General features: G+C 44.2%; 1 protein-coding gene across 1 annotated transcript in view; it reads right to left on the bottom strand.

Annotated features, from left to right (window-relative positions):
• Positions 1–26,813, bottom strand: part of kcnq1.2 (potassium voltage-gated channel, KQT-like subfamily, member 1.2) — a 161,639-nt gene that overhangs the window by 42,020 nt on the left and 92,806 nt on the right. Inside the window, exons 15-18 of the mRNA XM_071534708.1 lie at positions 15,017–15,092; positions 14,196–14,290; positions 12,909–12,949; positions 10,751–10,812 (exon numbers count right to left, since the gene is read on the bottom strand). Of these exons, the coding sequence (XP_071390809.1) occupies positions 10,751–10,812; positions 12,909–12,949; positions 14,196–14,290; positions 15,017–15,092 (274 nt within the window). The remainder of the gene's footprint in view (positions 1–10,750; positions 10,813–12,908; positions 12,950–14,195; positions 14,291–15,016; positions 15,093–26,813) is intronic.

Below are 26,813 nucleotides of genomic sequence, written 5' to 3' on the forward strand. Positions count from 1 at the left end.
GGTATAAAGTTAGGGGGATATATAAAGATACTAGCCTGAAGCCATGGAGGAGGAGACACACACCCACTGATAACAGTATTATAACACACAGCCAAACACCACATCTATCACTCTTACCAGGGATTATAAGACACTGTAAAGGTGGTTTCTTGGCAGCATCTGGCAGCTTAGAAAGACCTAGATCTAGAAAGGCCTTTTTTTTTCTCTCATTCTAGGTGTTTTTATCTTTAGTATGTGCAAATAAAGTTAACACTGGAAGACAAGTGTAACCCATGACATTTATCCATTTCCTTTCTGCCAATAAATATGGTTGTGTATCCTTGTGCTGTTTCGTCCTCCTCAATAGAAGCAGTGTGAAGGCCTTGTCTCATATCTGACGGACCCATATGTGGGAGTTACCTGCTTTCCCAATATTAGGTCCTGGATCTCAAGCTCCAGGGTGATGGTACAAGTGATACAGCTATTGCTTATAGTGTTAGTGTTCTATATTGCAGTGGTTCTTAACCATGTCCCAACGAGGCACAAGACTAGCTAACTGATTAGCTAAATCAGTGTAATCGGCTGGTGTAGGGATTGTTTGGAATGGAAGTCTGCATAGTCTTGGGTCTTGATAATATATGGTTGAGAACGGCTGCTATATAATGTTCTTTATTGTCCCAGTTCATTCACCTTTTATTACAAATGCAAGTTTTGTATTCTACTTGCATTGTGTATTGATGTAATGTTAATCTAAGCCTAAAACTGGAAATTATCCAAGACAGGATCCATTCATGTCTGTATCCTCTCATTTGGTATGAAGTCTCTCCCAGGTTTAAGGACCTTTCTGGGAATGATTTTGACAGACAAAATAAAAACAAGCGAATTACATGCAGATGTAGCTATTGTATCCCACATTTTACTGCATGCCTGCTGCTACACTCCTGCATTGTCATGCCACCTCCGAGAGGGACTGAAACACATTTTGTTCCATTTTCAGCCATCAGAAGGTGCAAATGGACAATAGCTGCAAAACAGATGCAGGGTGGGGGACCTTTTTTGATGGTGACCGCTCAAAATGTAAATATGCTGTTCCCAACCACAGCCCCCATTCATTGATTCAACCTCAAAGAGCAGCTTCCTTATTTTATCCATTGTACTATATAGGCCACTAGGCGAGGCCTATATCCTGTGCGGAGTACAGAGTTAATTGCACACAATTGAAAGGTGTGTCGCTTTAATTGTTCTCCCACAAGGAACCCCAGGGCCCAGAGGGACAGAAAAAAACCCACCATTATATTCCTGTAAAATCATTAGTCATTTACCAGAAAAAACACACTATGGAATACTGACGAGCTTGTTAAGCGTTTCGCAAAAACCTGACGCCATAAAAGCAAATGGGAGACGACAGGAGACTTGGCGTAGAGTGAATGGAGCATGTGGGCCACGCATATATAGGTGTGCACATACACACACACACACACAGACACACATCATGATTTAGTATGGGCACCAGCTACCCCACCGTTGCCTAAGGGGTGTGTCTGGGCACGTAGTACCAAAGGGCCAATGTCTGAACCACAAGTGGCCCAGTCAACTCTTTACACAGCCATAAACACGCCTGCATTAGTAACAGCTAGTTAAAATCATTCCATGAACCGAAGGGGGCTAGCCTGCTAGGGCACATCACCATGTCGCCATGTTAAAAAATCAGGAGGTGTGCTGGTCTGTATGCAGGTATCGCTGACTAATCCTCACCCACCCCCTGTGAGGCAGATGTGCCAAAAACAGGCTCTGGCGTGATGGAAAACTAGCCAAGGCACTGGAGCTATTATAGGTTTAACCGGAAAATGGGTGCCGTTGCATCAGAGTACATTACACGTTAAGCTAAATGCACGTTTCACTTACAGCAGTTATTATTTACAGATTTATGGGGTTTTATGGGTTCATGTTAGGTGAATAGGGACACGTGTGCATAAAATACACACCTACACACACACACACACACACAGGCATACATATTCCCCATTACATGTTCCCCAGGTACCAGCTTGACTTAACAACAGCGACATTTACACTCGTGGCCTGTGCAGTAATTTCCACAGCTCGGCATTATTCGCTCCAGGTTTACTGTTCCTTGTAGTAGACTGATTTAATGGGGCTCAAAAGAAGGGTGGCACCAGGGCTACTTAGCACCGCGTATCAGCAACACTACGGGGCCCAATAAAAAACAGACCCCTGTTTCATACACTGTATATTGACCCTTTCGTAACCTTCTTAAATATGCTCACACCTCTCTGCCGATAATGGACTGGTCCACGTAGAGTATATTAGTGGTCAAGGCCAAAAGGAGTAGGGGCGTTCGACCAAGACAATAAAATGTATGTGTAAAAATATAACCCGGGGCCCTGCAAAGCCTGGGCAATTAAAATGGAAATGTAGCGTGGGTATTTACAGCCAACTAGCAAGCCCACAGTGGGTGCTAGAGAGATGCAGAGAGAGAGAGAGAGAGGGAGAGAGACTAGGAGAGAGAGCTGAAGAGAGACAGTGGCAGTCTACACATGATTTAGATGCTGTGAGTGAGATTGCAGACCTATAATCCTGCAGGCATGGAACCAGACAGAGACAGAGGAAAGGAGAAGGGGCAGGCTGGTGGAATGAGAGACCAAGAGCCACAGCAAGAGAGAAAGAGAGAGAGTGAGTTTGTGACAGAAGGCAAAAGACAGGGAGCAGGAGGGAGCAAGAGAGAGCAAGAGCGAGCGAGTGATAGAGAGACAGAAAGGGAGAGAGAGAGAGAGAAAGGGAGAGAGAGGCTGTGAGCGAGAGAGCGAGCAGCCAGACATGCAGGCAGACTGTCCGTCTCTGGTTTGTGGGAATGCGGTAAAGACAGTAGTAGGCAGGGTCCCGGCTCTGAAATTAGAGAGTGGCGCTAAGAGAAGGGAGCCAGAGCCAGAGGCCGTCTGGGAGCTGCCAGGGGCTGCATCCCCAGCGCGCTGCCGAAACATGATTTACTGCCGGGCTGCACTACAAACAACAAGCTGCTCCTGGTGCGCTATCTAGTTCACAGCAGCACACCACTCCTAGCATGCTATCGAGTTCACAGCACTATAAAGATACCACATCAACGGTGGGAAGTGTCGACGTGAGAAAGACCAGTTCAGCTCGGGTCACAAGGGAGGCGTAGCGAGTAGGGAGAGCACTGCTCAACCAGGAGCAATGCATCTGTGCTGCTGAAGTGTCCTTGAGCAACACACTGAATCCCTACCAGCTCCAAGGATGCTGCTCTGTAACTGAGCCTGACCTCTGACCTCTCTGTGGAGGGCGGGGGAAATCAAAAGTTGAATTTCCCCACGAGGATCAATACAAAATATCCCACCACATCACATTCCCTCAGTGCCACGTTGCCAGACATAATGCTGCACCAGCATATTTCCTCAGATCTGAATCTTCTATCCACATACTTGGACAATCAGTGGCAGCATAAAGAAACCTGGGCGGGACAGAATTCAGTGAACTGGATTTAACCAGAGAAGAAAGAAAAGGAGGAACTGCTAGGTTGTTCTGTGCTGTAGCTAACCCGGGCCAAGTCTAGACATGCAGAGAGATTCTGTATGTGCTTGTCTGCAGCATGGGGCAGTAAGAGTACGGCCGCTGCAGCAAGTGCGTGTGTGTGTGTGTGTGTGTGTGTGTGTGTGTGTGTGAGAAAGAGAGTGTATGTGTGTGTGTGTGTGCGTATGCTTCCTTTGCCAAGTTTCCTCTCTTTGTTTAGACCGGCCTGGTCAGTCCGGCTCCCCGCCGAGCGCACTGTGGCCAAATACACACATATATCAAAACACAGCACAACAACAGACAGGGTGCTCTCAGGGCAGAGAGGTGCTGGGAAATGTGGGGGGGTCAGAGAGAGAGAGAGAGAGAGAGAGAAAGAGAGAGAGAGAGGGAGAGAGAGAGAGAGAGAGAGAGAGAGAGACGGAGCAGCACACATACAGAAAGATACAGAGAAAGGAAAAAAGAAGGTTGGGAAAGAGAGGGTGAGAGAGAGAGATAGAGGCTGAGGGATAGGGGGAGGGATGGTGTATGAACAGAGGGAGGAGGGGGGTGGCAGGGGACTGGCAAGTCGCCATAAAATTTTCCAGCAGGAGGGCAGGAAAAGGATAGACAGTGGGTCAATGTGACCATCACTTTAATTAGAGAGGGAAAGAGAGAGAGAGAGAGCTGAGGAATAGGCAGAAGAATGAGATAGTGGAATGAGGAATGAATAGAGGGATGGATGGGGGGACAGCAGCAACCCAGAGGAAGGGTGGGAGGAGGGAGGAGGGTAGATGTACAGGAGGGCTGTGTGACCACTCTCACTGAGGTGGGACAGTATGGGGAGCGATGGCAGATAGGCACAAAATGTATTTGAATAACACTTTGATGATTGCTCTCTAATGGCAAGAACACATGCCAGCAAATGACTATTAAGGTTTATCGTGGATAATATTTAAATCTGCACTAGGCAAGAATTTCATGTAAAATGCACCTCATTAGCCTAAATCACAATGTGAGAAGCGCATCCCATGCCCCCTAATTGAGACCTTGGAGACTCTATTTGCCCAAATTAAATTCAGGTCGCTGGCATGAAAACCTCTCTGTCCATAGAAAGTGATGAATTGGAATACAAAACTGTCCCCAAAACTGCATGCAGGAAGCGCTCCGTCCAGATAAATGGGCTAACCAACATTAAGGTCTTTTGCCTCTTTCATCCCTTTAGTATAAAGCATCACAGACCAGCCAGGCTGGTAAACATGAGTGTGCTCTGTGCCATTTATTGACGTCATGTTACCTAATTTCTGGGTATTTAAGTTTGAACAGTTTTCAAACTGCCATGACGTGGCTACCAGCATGGGAAGTTGCCTAGTGCAGGTTTAAGTTGTGTTTCAATCTTTCCAGTGATCGTGGACAGGCTGAAGAACAACTCTCCTCTCTAAAATTCAATAAAGTCTGAAACAGTGAAACAGTGGAAACCTCCATGGAATTTCCAAGGCAACTTGCATGTCAAAAGAGTTCCAAAATCTCTTTCTATCATTATATGTGGTCTATAATGTGCTGTTTACCTTATTACAGTATAACTATGTCCTCTAGTCTGTGATTCCTTCATATTAAATCAGTTGTGTTTATAAAATAGATCACAGATCTTTGGAGGCAAATGTAGCAAAGTGTGGACAAAGCAACAAAACAGCTGTAGCCAACCAGAAAACCCTGGACACAGAAGTAGCTTATCGAAAAGACGGGGCTTTCCTAGGTCTGATTGTTCTGACAGTGTCTCTCTCTTTCAGTGCGACCACTCAAAAAAGAGTGAGATTGCACATCCAAAATTTGAGGGGAAAAAATGACTGGATACAATATTCACATTTGACTTATCTATTGAGGCAGAGACCACAAAACATGGCCCTCCTCCATGAAGAGTTAATGAAGCTGTTCCTGTTTGCTTCTTCACTGCTGAGCTGAGCTGGGACACTGAGGCCCTGCTGGACGGACAACAACTGTGTGTTTGTGTGTGCTTGCGTGCGTGTGTGTCTGCATTAGTGTGCGCATTTGTATATTTATGTGTATCTTTGAGTCTGTCAGTGGATATACATTTATGTTTTTGTATATGTGTGAATGTATAAATGTGTGTGTGTGTGTTTACCAGGCCCTCGTCTCCAAGGCCCTGCGCAGGGTCTGGTTCGGACCAGTCTAAACACACACTCACACCAACACACACACACACACACACACACACACACACATGCCCCTGCCCCCCCCTCACGGCCGGGCTTTTGGAGACGAGGGGCCCTAAATGCCTTACAGATGGACTCCTAACAAACACAACACTCTGTCTCGGCCCTCAAGTATTCCCAGTATTTGGCCTTGCTGTAATTTACAGCATACTTACCTAATTGAGATGCTATTAAGGTTAGGGCACGCATTCTTCGGCGTACGTCTAGTGCTAATGCGTATGATATAAGCGTGACATACATGGCACAGTATATTTGCCCTAATATAGTGGAGTGAAGCTAACCGCAGAGTGAGTGTGATTTATGGTCCATATAGTGTACTTAGAGCAACACAAATAATGATGTGCTGAGCAGAGACATGTCTGGGCAGGTCTGCAGGGCACATTAGGGGGTGGCTTCCCCGCTGCACACTGCTGATGGTTTAGCCCCACCTAAAACCAACATGAAATAAATATTTGCATTTGAACACCACTTTGATGATTGAATTATAACAGGCAAAACAAGCAATAAAACATTAGTGATTTCACCCTTGCTGCTGATTTGTATGAGAGAAGTTTTGCTCCAAGATGAAATATCCATCATTTGAAACCATTTTATTCCCCCTTTAAATAGTATTTTGGAGGGGAACTCATATCCAATTTGAATAACATGTATTTAAGTATGTATTTTAAGTAGTTGACTTATATAAGTAAACTGATGCAAGAATCAGGCAGCAAATTTTAAATTTTGATATTTACAGCTTTGACATAAACTTATATTCAAGTGAATTTTCAACCATGCTGCAGACTTATAGAAGTTCCTGCTCCCATTTTACTAGAGACTGCCTTCAACACTACACACCTCTGATGGTTTTGACTTTGGCTTAAATCTCTATGAGAAATAAAGAGCTTTGCTATAAAATGAGGTATCCACAATTTGAAAAAAGTAAAAACTACTCTTTCAAAACAATTTGTAGTACAAAATTAAAACAGGTACTTTTTAATTCTCGCAGGTAACTGACAAAATTATAAATAAATGAATTGATAAAACACATTTACTGGATTCAATGTATTTTAGAATTATTGAATAATGAACTGTAATTATTTTTTTTGTTTTCAAAATGGATATCAATTTGAAAACTTTTCAAGCAAATGACAATTTACAATCTTGATATTTTAAAGTTTAACATGGACTAATTTTTTTTTTGTTATTTTTCAACCTTGAGGCCCATTTCTTATGAGACAAATTTATCTTCCTATATTATTAAAGGTTGCCTTCAACTCTACACCAATTTCAGCTTAAACTAAGTCCTCAGTGAACGTTGCTAGGTTGCACTAGGCTGCACAGCACTTCACTATACTGTTAAATCTCTTCAATCACTGAACAAAAAATAGGATCAGAGTGACAAAGTATAAGCCTGCTTTTAGAACAGACTATGTGAAAGCATATTGTAGTAATTTCTGCTTTTCCTGTCGATAGCTAGAAAAAAATCCTGTATCTTATAGAACCGGGAGAGATCTACCACAAGGAGTCTGCTGACTTCATTCTAAAGCTTGCAGCAAGCTCCATCCTGAAAGCCCACACTGAGGCCCAGAGATACTGGCCACAGCTTGTCGTTTGGGTATTTTTCATCGAGTGTGTCTGACAGAAAGATAACAGACTGTCACGGAGTGCCATCCATCTTTGTTTCCCAATCACCGCTGCAGAATTCAATCTTGAGAGTGTGGGGGAAGACACATAAGTGATTAATCAACTCTGTGCCCCTCTGTGTGTGTGTGTGTGTGTGTGCAGAACTATATGTGTCTTTGTCCGTGCGTGATAAATCACTGTCTAGCCCTGTACAGCACCCAGGGTATTAAGCCAGTATTACTCACCAGCATATCACTCAAACGCCTCAGCCCCCTTCAGCCCACTGAAGATAAATTCACCTACAAGTGATGTGCTGACAATAGCGGGACAAGAAAATGATTCTGTCTTCCTTATACAGCTCCAGCATAGAGAGCAGTCAGAGAGCGGTCAATGTCTGCCGTTTTGGAGGGAAAAGGGGGGAAAAAGTAGGAATTTAACGAAAAAAAAAAAAAAAAAAGTAGTTGGAAGCCGACCAAGAGTGAGTATTGGGAAAGGCATGGGAGGATGGTTACATAGACACACTTTTGCCCGCACACACACACACACACACACACACACACACACACACACACACACATGCACACACAAGGGCACAGAGTTGATGAATAATTCCTTGGGGCTGTTGGGAAAGATCCTATTCAGAAGTGATTCAACCGTGACACTAGGGGTTTGCTTTGTGTGTGATTAGGTTTACTATTATGAGCGACAGGCAAGTGGTGACGCAACTCTGAAATTTCTCCCATGGAAATCTTCTGCTGACCCCGCAGCGTTATGAAACACACGCAGCGATGCGAAACAAACAACAGTGACAACATTCGGAGATGCTGTTGCAAACAACTCGTCATCGCCACTGCAGTCCAGCGCATCCAAACGATTTGAACGTAAAAAAAACAAGAGCTGATTTATTGTGTAACTCATAATACATATCCCATAAACTATAAACACTGTTGCACAATTTAATTTAGCTGGAGCGTTATTAAGGATCAAAGAAGTTGCCCCCCATTGATGTCATTGTCAGTGTGTCAGTGTTTATGTCAATAACCATGCTGTCGGGAAATTACAATTTGTTTCCAAGTTGATATGTTGTTTCATGTAGTTACAGTGAATATATGTTGGAAATTAAAATCAGGCTTTTTGAGATAAAATGAAAACCAAGAAAACATTGATCTGGAGGGATCAATTCCAAAGTAGGGGCAAAGATGAGTGAAGATGCATCATGTAGGAAATTAAATGCCTTTTAACATCTAAATTCCAATTCCTATTACAACTATTACAACTTTCTTTCACTTATAGGGATTTTTCCCTAAGCGTAACTATAAAATCACAGTCTTCCAGCATCATGAAGCTGGGACACGTTCAGCTCGTCTAGACTAGATGATAATGTCAGTGAGGTGCTTCTGGGTCTTATCAGTGTAGGCTGGTCCGGAGGAGGACTTCGGAATGTGCAGAGTGCCACAGGGGTCGACGGGTTCATCCACCTGCCGCCCGAGGGAGAGAGGAAGCCCCCTATTCCACATAACAGGTGTGCTGGCCCCTCAGAACCATCAAAACAAGAGTTTCACACGACCAGAAATGAGACAGGGGAAGGGGGGGCAGTGAGCAAGGAAAACAGTAATTATCCACTGCGGGCCATTCTGGGTATCACATCCTTGCGCTGTTATTTTTCTGTTCTGCTTGGAGGAGATGCTTGTTGCAGCTAAAGCATGCAGCTCAGATCGGGGGGGGGGGGGGGGGGATGGTGATTGGTTCCACATTGTTTTCTAGGGAAAGCAGCCTGCGTCAGTAAGTTTCCGCTGATTCGTCTCCCAATTATCCACCTTTCAGCTTCATTTTGTCTTTCTGTCAAGACGGAGCAGGGGGAAAGAAAGAGACAGGGCAGACAGAGGAAGAGTGAGAGAGACGGAGACAGAGAGAGAGAGAGAGAGAGAGAGAGAGAGAGAGAGAGAGAGAGAGAGAGAGAGAGTCGTAGGTAGGGGGGAGACACTTCTAAACGCAGGTTTATGTTTTCAATCAGGAGATTGCGATCACAACATGTAGCCCGGAGCAAATGGGCCATAACTCAATCACTGAGGGAGGTCTTCAGGCTCGGAGTGTACATCGCTCGGTTTGGTTCAGGATCATTACTCCTCTGTCTGTAACAAAGGAGCCTGAGAGCGGCAGCCGCTCACAGACATTAAGGGACATCGGCGTTGATGAGCGCACGGAGATGTGAAGGTGAATGTTACGGCGAAGTGGGGGAAATCCTGAGCTGCCTGACTTGAATAGAAAAGAAAAGAAGTGGCTGCAGAATGCATTGTTCTATTGTATAGCCGTTATTTTCATTCACTGAGAGATGTGAGAACAACTGCGCTGTATGGCTGATACACAACTGCGACTACCGATTTCATGAAAACAAACATGCTTGGGTGCACGTACACACACACACACACACACATTCCTTAACCTTTCCCAATCCATACACATAATTTCACCTTCAAGCGATGCCCCAGTCAGACATACAAACAGATAACACACATAGACGCATACACTCACCTTACGATTTGTACACAGCCAGGCAGACAGACAGATAGATGGGCCGGCAGACAGAGAGACACACAGACACACACACACACACACACTTTAAAGGTCAACAGTGACACACACACATCTTCCAACTCCAGTCCGACCAGTCAAACCAGCCCCACAGGACAAATGTCTGTCTTGGCATCACACTGGCACTGGGGTTGGCATCACGCTGGCATCACGCTGTGCCCGTTCCTCTATGGGAGCGGACACGCCTGGTTACACCCATGGCCTCCATAACACAGCTGTTGCCTATTGGCTATGCCTCGCTGCATAAAGGCTTTTTCTTTTAGCCCCCCTAATGCCTGCTCTACCCTAATATTCCCTTATGGAAACACAAACATCCTATAATCGTCACCGACTGACCCACCTAGGCTTAGAGAAAAACGACGGGTGCCATGGAAATCCATCTAAGGATGCCCGGGCCTGAATAGGAGTAAGAAAAAATGGAATAAAAACAAAAATATGTTAAGCATGTCACGTAGACGGCCTCTTAAGCGGAGATTGCAACTGAATAGATGCTGATAGTGCGGAGAGCGGAGGGGAGGCGTTTGTTTGACGTTGGCACCGATGGACCGAACCCAGCCACAACATGGCCGACTCAAAGGATTCCACCACACGCATTCATCTGATAACAGAGGAACAAGCTGGCAGACACACACCTATACAGGTACACACAAACACACACACACACAAACACACACTGCTGCAATTGCATACAGAGTCGCGTTGGTGAACACAAAGGGCGATCTAATCAGTTAATCTCAGTCACTCATACAGAAATTCACACACGCTTACACACACACACACACACACACACACACACAAGCTGGCAGGAGTGCGCTTACCTTATCTTCTAGCCTGATCAGACGCGCTCCAATAGTCGGGTATTCTTTATCTTCCCCTTTTCCTGGAGAATAGAGAAAAGACAAAAACACACACACAAGCATTCAAAAGATATAATAATCCCATTTGTTTTGATACGATGACAACAATTTAAACTCAGCATATAATTAACAAATATTATTCACATTACATTCACGATGATCTAATCATGTTTGGAAACTTAATCTCTTGGTGGTAATCGCTTAGAGTCAAATATCGTGGAGGTGGGTTCAGGTTGGACATGTTGGCTCGATGTTTGTTGCTCCACTGTAATCTAATCGACTACTAAAATGGCACGGGAAGCATAGAGGGCTATTCTTACAGAAACCAGCATAATTCAATCACCTTAGATCACCCCATGCCAAGTTACATGGTATAGAAAAAGATGCAGAAAAGCGCATAGACATACACTCAAGTGGGTAGATGTGTACACACACACACACACACACACACACACACCGTTCTCATATAGGAGCCCCCCTAGGCTCATAAGTCTTAGTGAAGCATTGAGGCCTAATAAAGTTAAGGAGTGTTTAGCAGCAAAATGATTGGACTTGATTGGTTAGAGAGTGGCTCAATAAAATCATGGGCGCCACGCTAGGGTAAACAGGGCCAGAGTGGCACATGCGTCCAAGTATGTGTGTGTCTGTGTCTGTGTGTGTGTGTGTGTGTGTCTGTGTGTGTGTGTGTGTGAAAGAGAGACAGACTGAGAAAGTGAGAATGTGTGCATACATGAGTGCATGAACAGTGGTAGCCATTGTAGAATCTCCCCACTCCAACCCTGCATCAGTCCTGCACAGTGATGTAGTGGCAAATAAAAAAGCTATGGCCTTTAGACAGTGGTCATCACATGCCAAACATCCACCAATGTAACAAAAAGCAATTATACTTTCAAAAAAGCATTAATTTATGTTTAATTTTACCTTAAAAAACCCAATCCCCATACAACTTACATCATTTTGTTACTCTTTTCTGTAATGTATACGATGAAATTATATCATTAAGATTTATGTAAGCCTAGAAAGGTGGGTTTACCCTCCACTATATCCCTAGCCCTGCTTTAGCAACACAGGATTTTCTGAACAATTCCTCTTGGGAGTGGACGGGGGGTGCATCACTGCAACAGCAGCCATGTAAAACATGAGACTTATACCATGTGCGTGTGTGTGTGCATGCATGTGTATGTATTGTGCAGCTTTGGAGCACATGGAAATGCTGGGGGCTGCTGAGCTGTCGTTCTAATCCAATCCCTTTTCCAACTGTCCAATTGGTTAACTGTGTTAGTGGTCGGGGTCGACCAAGAGGTGTTTACTGAGCACCTGGGAACGGCAGCAAAGGAAGGAGGGAAGGGGGAAAGGAAGGAAGGATGGAGGGAGAGAGGGCTGACCACGCATATTGGTGCCGAGAATGGGTAGGCTCGTGTGTATCCAAAATATGGTAACACTTTATAAAAATCATTAATATTTAATACGTTTTTAATAAATTGTAAACTAATCATTGTTTTATAATTATTAAACAACTAATTGTAAACATCAGTTGCAACTTTATAACAAGGGCACACATAATACTTATTTGTTAACTAAGGCAATCAAAAATCATTGATTTGAATTTCTGAACAGTTATGATACAATCAATAAATGATTAGCTGATATATTAACATGTCCTAACGAAATGAAAAAATAATATAGGCTACACTGTGATTTACTATTAATTTTTAAATAATGCAGGAAATTAACTAATCATCTATTAGCTGTTAGTTAACCATTAATTAATAATTAACATATGTTAACTAATGATTCATTTATCATTTATTAATGACGGTTATTATAAAGTGTCAACCAATACACACACACACACACACACCCACACACACACACACACACATGGAAACACTCAAACATACACACATACAAACAGCACACACACACACACACACACACACACACACATGGAAACACTCAAACATACACACATACAAACAGACACATACACACACAGGGGATCTCTCTCTTTTATTTAGTCTGGTGCAGCCTGTCTGTGTGTGAGCTGTAAACACAGAGATGGAGTGTGGAGTGAAGAAAGTCTATCAGATCTAGACTGCTGTGTTTGCTGTGTGTTTACCTGGGAGAAACATTCCTGGCTTCCCCAACGTGCCGTCCAGTCTGGGGGAAAGACAGAAGAAACGACACTGAGCAAGTTATAAACATTGGCTGGATACAGTGGAGTTTCAGTTGAGTAAGCAGTACTTCATTTTAGCTCATTAACAAAATGGTAAACTACTGTGTAGCCCCTGTGTAGCGTCAGTAAAACTAATGTAGGCATCAGCTTGTATCTACGCATTGCCACTGTTGGGTAAAATCCACACACTTGAGAGTCTTTGAGAAAGAAGAACAGAAGAAGAAAAGAATGCTTATTTTTTTCACTGATATGCATGTATTTTTGAAATTAAGCAATGAGGGTTTTTAACAGGTTTCACTTCCAAATGTTGGTCATCCGATGCATTCCAATGTGCATTACAAAGCACATTATCTTCCATTATTAGTTTCCACTACCTTAAATTAAGATAAATTATTATCACAGCAATCATTCTTTAATTTATGATTTAAAGTTATAATCTGTGATATCCCCCTTTTTTAAATCACTGCTGTAGTGTTTTTGCAGAGATCACCTGTCAATCAAACAGTGTGTCCCGCACTATGACATCTGTTTCTGTGATTTTCTGTTGATAGAGTTTGACATTGAGTAGAATTTTAGCAACTTTGTGTTACTTGGAAACTTTAAATTACTTAATTACTCAATTAGTTAATCAGTCTTTATATGACTAATGGATACGTTAAGTTACCCTTAACGCTGCACACTGCAATGCTTGTTGCAAAAGTCTACCACTGTTCAGTGACAATAAGTGCTATTAGGAGATGCTGGTGATGCACTTACATAAGTTTGACCCCATTTATTATTTAACTGACCTCCTTCATGGCTGAGTGTTGTGTAGATGGAGGAAAAAGTATAGAGATAGATAGATAGATAGATAGATAGATAGATAGATAGATAGATTAAATACCCTTGTGAGGCTTACAGGATTGTATGTATAGCCAACAATAAATATACTCAAAGACCTTTGCACTGACTATGCATGCAGTCCTGTAAGCCTGACAAAGGCCACTGCAACCAAAATGCATTGATTTTCAAAATTAAAGCTTTCTCATTTGTTCTCCAAAAGTTTTTTTTTTTCATTCCTGAGCTTGTACACAGTTTTAAATTCCCAGTTTTTTCCAGGATGTGTAGAAACCCAGAATAGGGAGACAGAAAGAGAGCAACAGAGACAGAGAGACAGATAGATGGACCACAAAACAGAGAGACGGAGGGAGAGAAAGGGGGGGAGAGAGAGAGAGAGAGAGACCTCCCCACCTCCTCTGCAGCTCCTTGATGCGGACCATCATGTTGAGGTGACCCTGCGAGTACTGCTCAATCACATCCCGCACGTCATAGGGCTTCCGCGCTTGCTGTGGATACACACACACACACACACACACACACAAAAGCCATTGTCAACCATAGCTTCTGTTGCCTGGTCCCCAAAAACATCCCCAACCCCCTTGGGTGCAGAGAGTTCATTGTTAACTCAGAATGTGTCTGTGTTTGTGTGTGTGTGTGTATGCGCGCACGTGTATGTGTGTGCGTACATGCATTGACAATTGCATAGTCATGAGGAAAGTAATCGTGTTTAGATATTTTCACAGCGTTGTTTAGTGTGAGGATGCTACAAGCAGCACCAGAACGAACCCAACGAACCCTTTAGGGTCTCCCTGCTATAATGGAGTTTAGCCTCTGCAGCTGAGATCACTTATATCATAATTGAAAACATATATAACACTTGAAACGGTAAGACTATAGAAACCATTTTGCAATAAAGTGTAGCGTGAAAATGATAGCAAAATTTCACCAAAACCAAAGAAGACATGCAGGTGCAAGTTGCAGGCATGTACACACAAACACACACACACACACACACACACACACACACACATATGCACAGCAGCGCTGCAGCTGCATATATGCCCTTGGGGCTCCCCCTCCTCTTCCTGCATAACCACAACACACTACTGAACCTATTCTCTTCCTCCCTCTGTCTCTCTCTCTGTCAATCTGTCTCTCTCTCTCTGTCCCGCCCCCGCCCTTTCGTCTCGTCTTTCTCTCCTGTCTCTCTCCTCCACCGGGTCTTCGCTCACCTGAAATTTCCTCCTGGCCACAAAGTACTGCATTCTGCGGAGGACTTTGACTGCCGATCTCTGGGCATGGGACAACCTGTGACAGAAACACAGACAGATTCGGTCAAAAAAACAAAACACATTTCTCTCCAGCACACCGATGGTTAAGTCTACAGATGTTTCCTTGCTGTAAAATGTGAAGTGGCTTGTTTTGGACTAGAGGAGTTTAAAAAAGGCAAAAAGGCTGCGCACTCCAAGCCCAGTCTAATTGGCCCTTGCTGCATTCCAGGATCGATGGACAATGTGTGTACCATGCAACAGCAAAACACATGTGGCCCTGAGGGGACAGCGCACGCGCACACACACACACACACACACACACACACCAATATTCATGTACACAAACATACACATTTAACACACATGCATGCATCAATATACATGCACATACACACACAATCTCTCCCGCGCTCTCTGTCTCAGCGCTGAGCTGCGTAACTTTGTTAAATTTGCAGTAAACAGTCTTCCTCCATAAAGTTGTTATCAGTAACAACTGTGAATCTGCGTCCTGGTGCAAAGTGAAACAGTGGAAAAGCAGACCCGGCTTGCATAACGGGGAGTCCCACAACACACATCCCTCGGCTCAAAGCAGCACATCTGTGTCAACACATGGGAAAAACCACTGGTGCTGAGCTGAACCCTGGAACAGCACCCACTGGACACAAACAGCCACACACACACACACACACACACACACACACACACACACAAACACGCATACCGTGGTGACTGTACGGCATACACTTGTGTTTGTTTTTTCATGGGGGCACGTTGCGTGCTGTGTATTGGTGCTCACTCGGTGTATTTGTCAGAAAATGCTGCAAGATGTCCTTGGACGTGCCCCGTCTGACAGCTGCACGTCTGGATGATGTGCGCTTTCAGTGAAAGTAACTGATGTGGAAATATGGACTGAAATTTGTTGACGGACTGGGTTTCACTGGGCCGAGTGATTGAAAACACACAGACACTGCTGCAGACACAGAAGGACACACATACAAACAAACACATACCGTACACACACACACGCACAATGTACAGCAAATCTTGTGCAATGTGTGGGCTAACCTAAAGTGTGTGCAAGAGGAATAAAAACTATTCCTCTACCCTTTTCTTTTTCTTAATACTGTGTTGTCCAATCACTAGACTTACTGCAAAAACTAAATGAATTTTGACTTAATCTTTTGAATTCATTAATTCTGACCTCCTCTACGCTTATTGTACTGTAAATCGCTCTAAATTAGCTAAATGCCTCAAATGTGAATATAAAATCCAAATAGGAAATGAGGATAGCCTTTGAGGTTTGTGACTGTAATTGAGCTGAAGACTAAGCACAATCACTTTCAGGGGTCAAAAGGTGAGAGGTTTAGGAATCAGTACTAGCTCTAAGAGGGCTTGTGGTTAGAGGGAGTGGTGACCACTGATGTATTGTGCTGAGTACTGCTGGGCACTAGTCTACCATGTACACTACCAGTCAAAAGTTTGGACACACCTGATTGAATGTACTGTACTATGTTTTTCATTATATTCCATCAAGGCAAAGGGCGGCTACTTTAAAGAATCTAATATATATGATAGCTTTGATTTGTTTAACACTTTTTGGTCACTGCATAATTACATTTGTGTTATTTCATAGTTTTGATGTCTTTACTATTATTCTAAAATGTGAAAAATAAAGACAAATGTATGTGTCCAAACCTTTGACTGGTAGTACATGACTGCATGTCAAACCATCTTTTTTTTTTTTTGTGATTACTGCTGGTCATGTATAAAAAATTAAGAAGATGAGACTCAAACATTGTAAGAAACCTTATCAGCTTATTAATGGACTATTACAGTCTTCATTCATCCATACAGAGTGTGAGATGCTGCACAGAAAAGGCAGCATTTCTTCAGTGGATTTCATAAAAAAAAAATACACATTCAGCAATACATTATTTTCCCAGTGAGTCTCTGGAATCACTCCACGTTGTGTCCCTTTGTCTTTCTCTTATTTAATTTTTAATCTCATTATTTTTAATCTCATTATTTTTAATCTCGTTAATTCTTAATGCAATTCTGCTTTGTAAATAGTGTACTAGAGGAAACAGGAAAGACAGGAGACAGGGAGAGGGAGAGGGGATGCTGTGTGAAGAAAACCTGGTTGTGAGCACATGGCACACGCCCCAGTACACTGAGAGACCAGGACACCTCTGGGTGCCCTTTTCTTTTTTTTTTTTCCTCCCTGTCTTTTTTGTGCCCTTTTCTCTGATCTATCTTCTACTTCACGTATATATCTCGGGAACATGTGACCTTTCAGCCATCTGTCTGTATCACAGACATCAAAGTTAAGCCGGTAAGCCACAGGACGGTGTGTGCGGAGTGTATGGCGGATTAACGGGGGGGGGGGATGACGTCACCGGATTCTTACTGGAGAGTTTCAGAGAAAGATGATGGAGATGGAAGATAGGAACCCGAAACAAAAAGCGAACAGATAACAAACGGGTGCTACTCCATAATAGGGGGTCAAAGGAGTGGGATCTCACATTCACACATCAACACACATAGTTGTTCGGGGCATGTGTGTGGTGTGTGTGGTGAGTTTTTAGGATGCACTGAATGTCTGTGAGTGTGTGTGTGTGTGTGTGTGTGTGTGTGTGAGTGCTTTAAAGGTAACGAGCGCTCTTTGCTGGTACTTTGAGCGTGACTGCGGCTAGAGATAAGGTCTTCTCCACTCGAGCGGCACTCAAACAGAAAATGAATGACCCCATTCTAATGTCAAAGCCTATGCTTTTGTATGTGTGTGTGTGTGTGTGTGTGTGTGTGTGTGTGTGTGTGTGTGTGTGTGTGTGTGTGTGTGTGTGTGCTGTTTTGCCTGTTTCTCTGAAGCTAGGTCCCAGTCAAAGCAGACACACCCACATGCACACACGCACCCTACACACAGAGACAGACACACACACACACACACACACACACACACACACACACACACACCCCAGCCTCCCCCTCCCCAAACATGGGTCTTTGTGGAGTCAACAAGTCGCTCTGAGGTCTTAATTAGGCAGAGGGACAACAAAAGGACTTAACAGACAATGCGTTGACATGGGACCATAAAACATGGAGATCAAAGGCCGTTGGGCTGCTGTCTTTTTTCCTGCCGTCCATGCAAGGCCTGCCCCAGCTATAGGAGGAAATGCACACAAACAATACCAAACATAAAGAGCGTGAGGCCCTTTTTTTGGGGGAAAAAAGAGCCTATGCCCCGTCCCACCCACCTCCTCGCTCTCCATCATCGAAGAGGAGAAGGATGTGTGTTTTTTTTCTTCTTTTTTTGCGAGGCTCGGAGGTTCGAGCATAATTGGGAAAGAAAACACATGTAGGAAACAAAAAACATGTGCGGTTTTGATCGTCGTACGACTGTACCCCCCCCCCCCCCCCCCCTCCTCATCCTCCCCCGCCTCCCATTTCCCGCGTTTCACAAATGCGCACACATGTTCGTCGGGTAAGTGCAATAAAAGAATAACATGGATTTTTTTTTTTTTTCAACGCAACTTCAAGTGCGCCCCCCACCCAGATGCCACATTTGGCGCACAGAACCCTTAGGAATGTCATTCCCACATCGCTCTGATGATGCTGACCTTCAAACACTTGCTGGATCTGGCTCTGACTCTGCCTCCTGCTCATCTCCTTCTGTCTTCCTTTCTCTCTTCTCTCCCCCTCGTGTTTATTTTTCATCTGTGCTGAAGATTCGCCACACGGCGCATCCCGGGGACTCCTCTTGAGTCAGCAAGTCTCAAATCTCACCCGCGAAGACTTCAATATACTTTCCATTGTCCTGCGCTGTATGATTCAGTCTCTGTGGGGGGGCTGGTTGTGTTTTTTCTTCTTTTGCTCAGGATTAAGCCCTAGCTCCCAGCTCTTCTGAACAGACTCGCTATTCTTCATTAGGTCAACTGTAGAAACCACGTACAGGCTAGAGTTGCTGGAGAAATGAGTTGGCCCTGTCCCTCCCTTGAAAAGCCGTGACAGATTTAGCCCCATGGCCTCCACTGGACCTTTCTCTCTTAATAAGTTTTCTTTTTTTTTCATTTTCAGATGGTCACTTTGGAGATCTCTGAGTTGTCAATGGCAACTCTCCCTCGTCCCCCGCCCCCCTCCACTCTTTCTTTGGCAGGGGACCGTCAAATATCCTGTGCTTCCATGGAGCGCCGCAATAACTTCAGAGTCAGTCAGGAGAAAGCAGCCTTAGACATCAATGTGCTACGGTCAGGGCCCAGCAAGACTGCTGGCCTGTGTGTATGTGTATGTGTATGTGTATGTGTATGTGTGTGTGTGTGTGTGTGTGTGTGTGTGTGAGATAAGCTTTATGACTGGTGCTTTGGTCCATCAAAGAGATGTCCTCCTCTTCTGTTCTCCTCAAAAACAGACGTCCCTTTATCATATCTAGGAAGGATAAGACGACTACTTTCTTTGAGGAATGTTTGATCTAAAAGTGATGGCATGCCGAAGGGTGCCGTGGTAAGAATTATAAGGGCGCATTGCTAAGATACTGTATCGGGACAGCCAAGTTTCCCCTTCAATGAGGGTTTTAAATGAATGCGTTTCAATGCGGTTCTGACTCAAGAAATGTTCCCATGTGGATTCCAATAAGTGTTTATCTAATGGGGAATGAAACCAGCTCTGAGAGTTGTTTGCATGCATGAAGAGGCAATCCACAACAAGCTAAACCCAGGCATCAGACTCTGTCTGTCTAACTCGCTCTCCCTCTCTCGCTGTCTGTCTCTCTCTATGTCCCTCACTCTCTGTCTTTGCATGCGAAGAACAGCACTTGTGCACTGGGGCAAATGGTGGACTTGGACATGGAGACATTCAAAGTGGATTTTAACAATGAAATCTTTTGAGTGTCTGATTTTCACTTCTATCTGTTCTGTATATAGTCAAGGAGGAAGCCATGGCATCAGAACCCGTCTTCGGCCAGCTGCTTCTTGCCGCAGGATATGTGGTCAATATTTCCTCCAAAGTTTTGAATGGGTCGTGTTCAGACTCAAGATGCAAGTAAATGCAAATAAATTGCACCGACATCTTGAGGCTGTTCAGGCTTCCTCTCTGTCTACATGTCTCTCTCCCCTCTCTCTATCGCTCTCTCCGTGAGCTTGTTGAGGCTGCTCAGTGTCTGTGTGTGTTGTTGATTAGGTCCGACCAGCTCCCTCTCTCTCTCTCTCTCTCTCTCTCTCTCTCTCTCTCTCTCTCTCTCTCTCTCTCTCTCTCTCTCTCTCTTTGGGTGTCTGCTCCAGTTGTTTTCATGTCCCCCGTTCCCATATCAATAGGCCTTGATCATGACATGCTGGCAACAATAGCGGTCCAAAGCCGCATCAAAGCCCAGCGTTCATTAAGAGCTGACGACAAAGGGAGAACAGAGATAGGAAGTCATGTTTGATGTGTGCTGCCATGTCACCGCAGAGAGAGAGAGAGAGAGAGAGAGAGAGAGAGAGAGAGAGAGAGAGAGAGAGATATCACTGTCTCACACTCTCCTTTTCTATCGCCACAAATAACAAATAGTACAAATAATACTGTATACGTGCAAATGAGGACATATTTACAGTATATATAATATACATAGCAGGAATGTGTGAAGTAAATACAGACACATACAATCTTTCCCTCTCACACACACTCTTTTATACACAGTGTAACACAATATCCTCGTAGTCCATTTGTTACCTCTGCCGGCAAAGTTGGAAGGAGGTTACATTTTCACCTGTCTGTTAGCAAGATATCCCAAAAGGTTACAAATAGATTTGGCTGGAATTGGGTGGGCAGATAGTCCCTGCTCCAAAGATCAGATGATAACTATTATGCTGCGTTCATGTGCTGGTGGGAAAGTCCGACATCCAGGACTTCCAAGTCGGCTGCTAAACAGCAGCATTGCATTCACATACTACTTGATCGGAAAATCAAACCTGGAAGACAAACACCAAGCACACACAAACCGTTGCGGAGGCTGAATTGTTGAGTATTAGTGGAGGTTTGCCCTCTACTGAGTGCCTTGCAGTTCTAGTATGTTCTTATTTTTAAGTAGAATAACAAACCCCTTCTACTTTTCTCCTTAGATTTGTTTTTTTCTTTTCCTAGCAATTATCCCTTACATGATCATTCTATGTGTATAGGAATATTGCCAAGGCACTGTGGTTTTGACCCTTACACTCCTTACTATTGGATACGTGTAATGTTGATCTAGGAATTGTGGCTTATTCTACTGTTGCACTCATTGTAAGTTTCTCTGGATGAGTGCATCAGCTGAATGCCTAAAAGATAAAATGCAAATGTTATGCACACAACTGCCTTTCACCTGCACTCTAACAATCTCCCTGACACACACACACACACACACTATCCCACACACTGTCACCACATAACTCTAAAGGTACGTGCAATTAGCTGTCTTTAAGCTTGGGGAGGAATCCCACCAATGAAAATAACCCCTCTAGAAAGATGGTCGACACCCTGGTGACCTCAGAATAGACCCACCCATGATTAACATTAATGAAGCCACCTCTCACAGCCTGTCATTACCTTGAAGAGAACAGAGACAGAGAGAGCTCGTTCCCACCGCATGGGGAGAAGACTGGAGGGGAGTACGTCTCTAACATGTATGCTAGTGACTGGTGAACTCTGCTTGACACGACTCTGACTGCGGAATTAATTGAAGGTTTGGGCAAGGAGGTTTCCAGTTAGAGAGCCTAGAACATGAAAAACTGCAGTCACTTGAGACATGAATTTTACCGGGTTAGGAATACCGCAAAGAATTAAGGCCGTACGATATAGATCAAATGTCATAGTGCACTTTTTCTGACTGTTATTACAGTTGCGATGAGTTGCTACATTATATTTTTGTATTTATTGGTCAATATCTCCCATGGAAAGTCACTCACTAAAATTAAAGAGGATTTTCAGCCATATTTCAGCCTTTGAGATACAGATATTGCCTTCCTACATATTGCAATATAGAAATTAATTTGATACATCAGTCAGTCCTACAAAGACGTGTTCCTGAAGTTCTTGCCTTCCACTAACTGGGGAGCTACAGTAGCATCTACAACGGTGGCCTTCATAGACCCCAATCATGCTCCTATTTTGTCCATCTATCCTTTCACTGTGGAGCCCACTGTCTCTTATTCTGTCTTGAAGGTGAAACTAAACTTGTGTCTCTCCATTAGCTGGTTGCCAGATAATTCTTTAAGCCCTCTGAAGGCTGAAAAGAGAGCAAAATTGACTATTACAGATAATTCCTCTTGGAGTCAGAGCTAAGCAATAACTCTTCTTTGCATGCAGTAAAAGAGAGTCTTATATGATGGCTACATCCGTAGATGTGACCAGACCAATTGAAGCTCTGAGGTTAATGTCCCAGGCGTAAGGTATAGCCTGTAGGGAAGAGGACTTGCCTGTAACTATTCTTCAAAGTGAGCCTAATTAGAGAGCTGGACAGACTCGGGGTTAATAACCCCCTCTTTGGTGCCAGACCTTTCTCTGGGCTAAAAGACTGGCCTAAGGTGTGTCCATAATGTGTGCATGTGTGTGCTTGTTCGTGCGTGAGTCTGTGTGTGTATCAGGGTACTCTTTAAAACAATTTCTGAGGGCATTTTCTGCCCCCCTTGACCTGATTTTTAGGGGCATTTTGGTCCTTTTTGGGGGCAATTTCATTGAACTATTAAATAATACATTTGCATTCCACAGTGGCAAATACACACTGAACCTGTACCACTAAGATTTGTTTTAACGTTTTTCCCACTGCTTGGAAACTGGTGGCAGGCCTTACAGAGGTGGAGGGTGCCATTTTCCCCAATCTCTGTCTCCAACCAGTCCATCTTCCACCCCTCAATTGTGAGATGTTTTACAATATTGATTGTTTTTGTTCATATATTCACACACACATTTCTCCTCCCACTGTTGGCTGTGCGATGCCCACATTTTCGACTGCTTCAAGCTGCGTACTCGGTTGTTTTCTGGTCAAAAACTGCTCCATTTTTGCACTGTAAAGACTCCCCCAGACTCCCATGAATCACCAGCGGTTGCCCACTGGGACCAGTAGTCGCATTCACACATCAATACTTGCAAAAAAACAGAAGTACTCCTCATTATTGGGGGCATTTTTTGGCCCCTTCATTTTTACTTTCACGGCCATTTAATGAACTTTCAAGGGCAACTGCCCCCGTTAATTTGTGACCCTGGTGTGTATGTGTGTAAGTGTGCATGCATGCATGTCTAGATGTGCAAAACGGCTTGACTGACTGAGTGACTGGCCCAGAAAGACGACTGGGGAACAGTAAGCTCTGCAAGGGGCCACACACACACACACACACACACACACACACACACACGCACACAGGCATCCAGTATAAATGAAAGCAAGCACTTAGACACATATATACACACACACATACCAACGCCAAAGTGGACCCCCAACACATACACAGTCCCTCCCTGTTTAGACCAACATTCTTGAGGCATGGGATATGGTGTGCCTGGTGTGTGTGTGTGTGTGTGTGCGTGTGTGTGTGTGCGTGTGTGTGTGTGTGTGTGTGTGTGTGTTGGCGTGCAAGTGATGGAGCGAGAGAGAGGAGGGCGATTGGGTTTCTCCTGTGGGGGCGGAGGAGGCGAGGTGGCGAAGAAGGATTTATAATTCATGGCCTAATAGGATTTGTTGCTGTTTAGCAGGATTAGGCATGTTAGAGAAAGAATCTATTTATTGCTGCCAGTCAGGGGGTCCCCCAGCCTGGGTGGGGTGGGGAGGTTTTGGGGGGTGAGGGGGGAGTCCACACTGGACCCTTGTACTTTTTTTTTCTATCAATTTCTGGGATAACCCCTGGCACTGGGGCCCCCCTCCCCTCTTAGCCCCACTACAGACGCCATCTTTGGATTAAATTGGCTGCTTCTCTTTCATAGCGCTCTGATAATCCAAGCACATGAGCCCAGTGGTTGGTCAAGCCGTGCATGTGTGTTTCTCTGTGTGTTTGTGTGTGTGTGTGTGTGTGTGTGTGTGTGTGTGTAGGGACAATTAGCACCACCTTGCCCTGGGGGAGCAAGGGCCTGCTGGAGGTGGCGGTCACAGACCTGCCCACGTTCAGCCTGGCTTAACCCTCACTATGGGCCCAGCAGGAGGAAAAAGAAGGAAGGAGAGAGAGAGAGAGAGAGAAAGAGAGAGAGAGAGATGGAGGGATGGTGACCTGTGGACCTTCTTAGCTAAGGGGCTTCCCTTTCAGAAGCCGTTGGGTTTAGATTATAAAACCATGCTCCCTTTCAAAGCAGCGTTATTCTTTCATTCATGCTTGGGGCTACATTGGGGAGGGGGGGCTGACTGACATTAAAGACTGCTGTTTAATTAGGCCTTTCTACAGTGGTCAGCCCTTTTGTTCCTACTTTCAGCTATGGGAGGCCAACCAGCAACTAATGGCAGTGTGTGTGTATGTATGTGTGTGTGTGTGTGTGAGTGAGAGAGAGAGGGGAGAAGAAAGAGGGGAAGAGGAAGAGAGAGAGAGGGATGTGTGCAGCATGTTAGTGCTTGTGTGTCCGTTTGTGCATTTATGCTCTCTGCATATCTCCTTCCCTCTACCTTTATTGAACGCTAGCACTAAATATCTGTGTGTGTGTGAGGGGGGAAGTGTGTTTGTGTGTACATGTGTGTGTGTGTGCCCATGTGTATTGCCTCTTAATCGGTATCCTCAGAGAGCCATTACTGAAAGGAGTGATGGATTTCCAGTGTGAGACAAACCATAGCAGCCAGAAGAAAACAGACTGAGTGGCCTTCACCGTTCCTGTTAGCAGTCACCCTGACAGATAGGTGTGTGTGTATGTGTGTGTGTGTGTGAATGAGAGAGAGAGCCAGAGAGACACACACTCAAAGAGAGGATAGAGAGAGAGAGAGAGAGAGAGAGAGAGAGAGAGAGAGAGAGAGAGAGAGAGAGAGAGAGATGCTGTTGACTTGTGGACTGATTCATTTCCACTCTCGAGGGAAGTAGAAAGAGACTCCTAACACAGACAGCAAGCACTTATCTCTTCCCTGGGGCCCCTCCAGGCCTGGTAGGGGCCCCGTGTCCCCTCGACCACACACACACACACACACACACACACACATATTTATATATGGCCCGTACAGAAGCTGAGTGGCTAGGCTGCCAACAGGAGGACACAGAGGGAGAGTTAAAAGCAGGAAAAAGGAGGGGGAAAAAAAGTTGACAACAGCTCCACCACGGTGCCACCCCCTCCTTCCCCCACCAGTGAGCTCACAAAATATTAAACATTTCAAACAAGCTTTGCAAGCAAATCAGTGCTTTACAAGGCAAAGTAGGAGTGACAACTGATCCCTGCCAGCTGAAACAGGCACAGCTTTACATCCCCGCACCTTCTTCACACCTGAGATCTTTATGTCTTTATTAGGATCCCCATTAGCACCAGCATAAGCACTGGATATTCTTCCTGGGGTCCACCACACATACAGACATACACACTTATACACACTATAACCACATAAACACAACAAACAAAACAACTCATCTCATTGAATTAACAATCAAATACATACGAAGAGAAACAATATTGTCATCCAGACATCAAGCCAAACCCAAAAATTATAAATCAATCACAATTCCTCAAGAATAATAGCAAACTTATAAATCCTTGTCTGAATGACCTTCTTAAATTATATATTTATCCATCAGATCTCATTTTGATAGGGATTGTGACAGTGGAGATAAACACACATCATGCTCTGGGACGCAAGGAGGTTTTTAACAAGTAGATACATTGACAAAATGAAAATGGCAAGGAAACACCTAAATAAAGTGTCTTAATAGAGACACCACACGCTGCCAGAACAGCTTCAGTGTGCCTTGGCAGTGATACTACGAGTGACTGGAACTCCACTGGGAGGATGCAACACCAATACTAATGTTAGTGTTTTGGTACATCTCTATGACAACAATTAACAGTAATTCTGTGTGAAATCAGTTGACTCCATCATTTGGTGTTTTTGGTGATTGTGGTGTAAAATAAAACTCTGCCTAATAGCTCCTATGGTAGTGGTGGTGGCTAGAAATGTTTCACCCACAGAACTTGAATGGATAGAGCAGTCATTCCCATTCCAATCAGCGTTCCAGGACGGTCAGAGCGGCGGCCATTTTTATGTGTAACAGTGGGCTAGCTTCTGTATAAACCGACTTACGGCAAGTTGCTGAGGAGAGAGGTTTTGCAGCAAAGAACCAAAGGAGCTTCTCTGTCTCCTTGCTGCCATGGATTGCTAACATACTTTTAGTTGGACAGAAGGGCCGTTCTATCCATTCAAGTTCTATGGTTTCACCACAGAGCAAAGGTGATTGCCTTTAGTGTTTATCTTACCCTCTACAGAGTGAAACCATGTCAGTGAAAATGCATTCCACCTGCTTTCAATACAATTTGTATCCCTCAATTACTCAGGTTGTTTCTTTATGTTGATGGTAATCTGGAGATAGCAAACAGAGCTAAATGGAGGTCAGAATTATAATGCATAATGGCTTTCAGTGTACAGTAACTGCTTCTGAAATACACATGTAATATGATTAGGCTCAGGACAGACTTGACCTTTTAAAATCTAATCTTCACTGGAGATCTGGTGAAGAAAAGAGGTAGACGAGCTATAGTTTTTGTGCTGCTCCAAATGGGCAAAAAAGCTGAGTTTGCAAGGAAACAGGCTGCCATTTCCAAAGACCTAGAGAGGAGAGGAGAGGAGAGGAGAGGAGAGGAGAGGAGA

This window comes from Centroberyx affinis, unplaced genomic scaffold, assembly GCF_046629955.1.
Source record: "Centroberyx affinis isolate AG114_WGS23_722 - 3 ecotype Tasmania unplaced genomic scaffold, CSIRO-AGI_Caff_v1 ptg002607l_1, whole genome shotgun sequence".
Classification (NCBI taxonomy): domain Eukaryota; kingdom Metazoa; phylum Chordata; class Actinopteri; order Beryciformes; family Berycidae; genus Centroberyx; species Centroberyx affinis.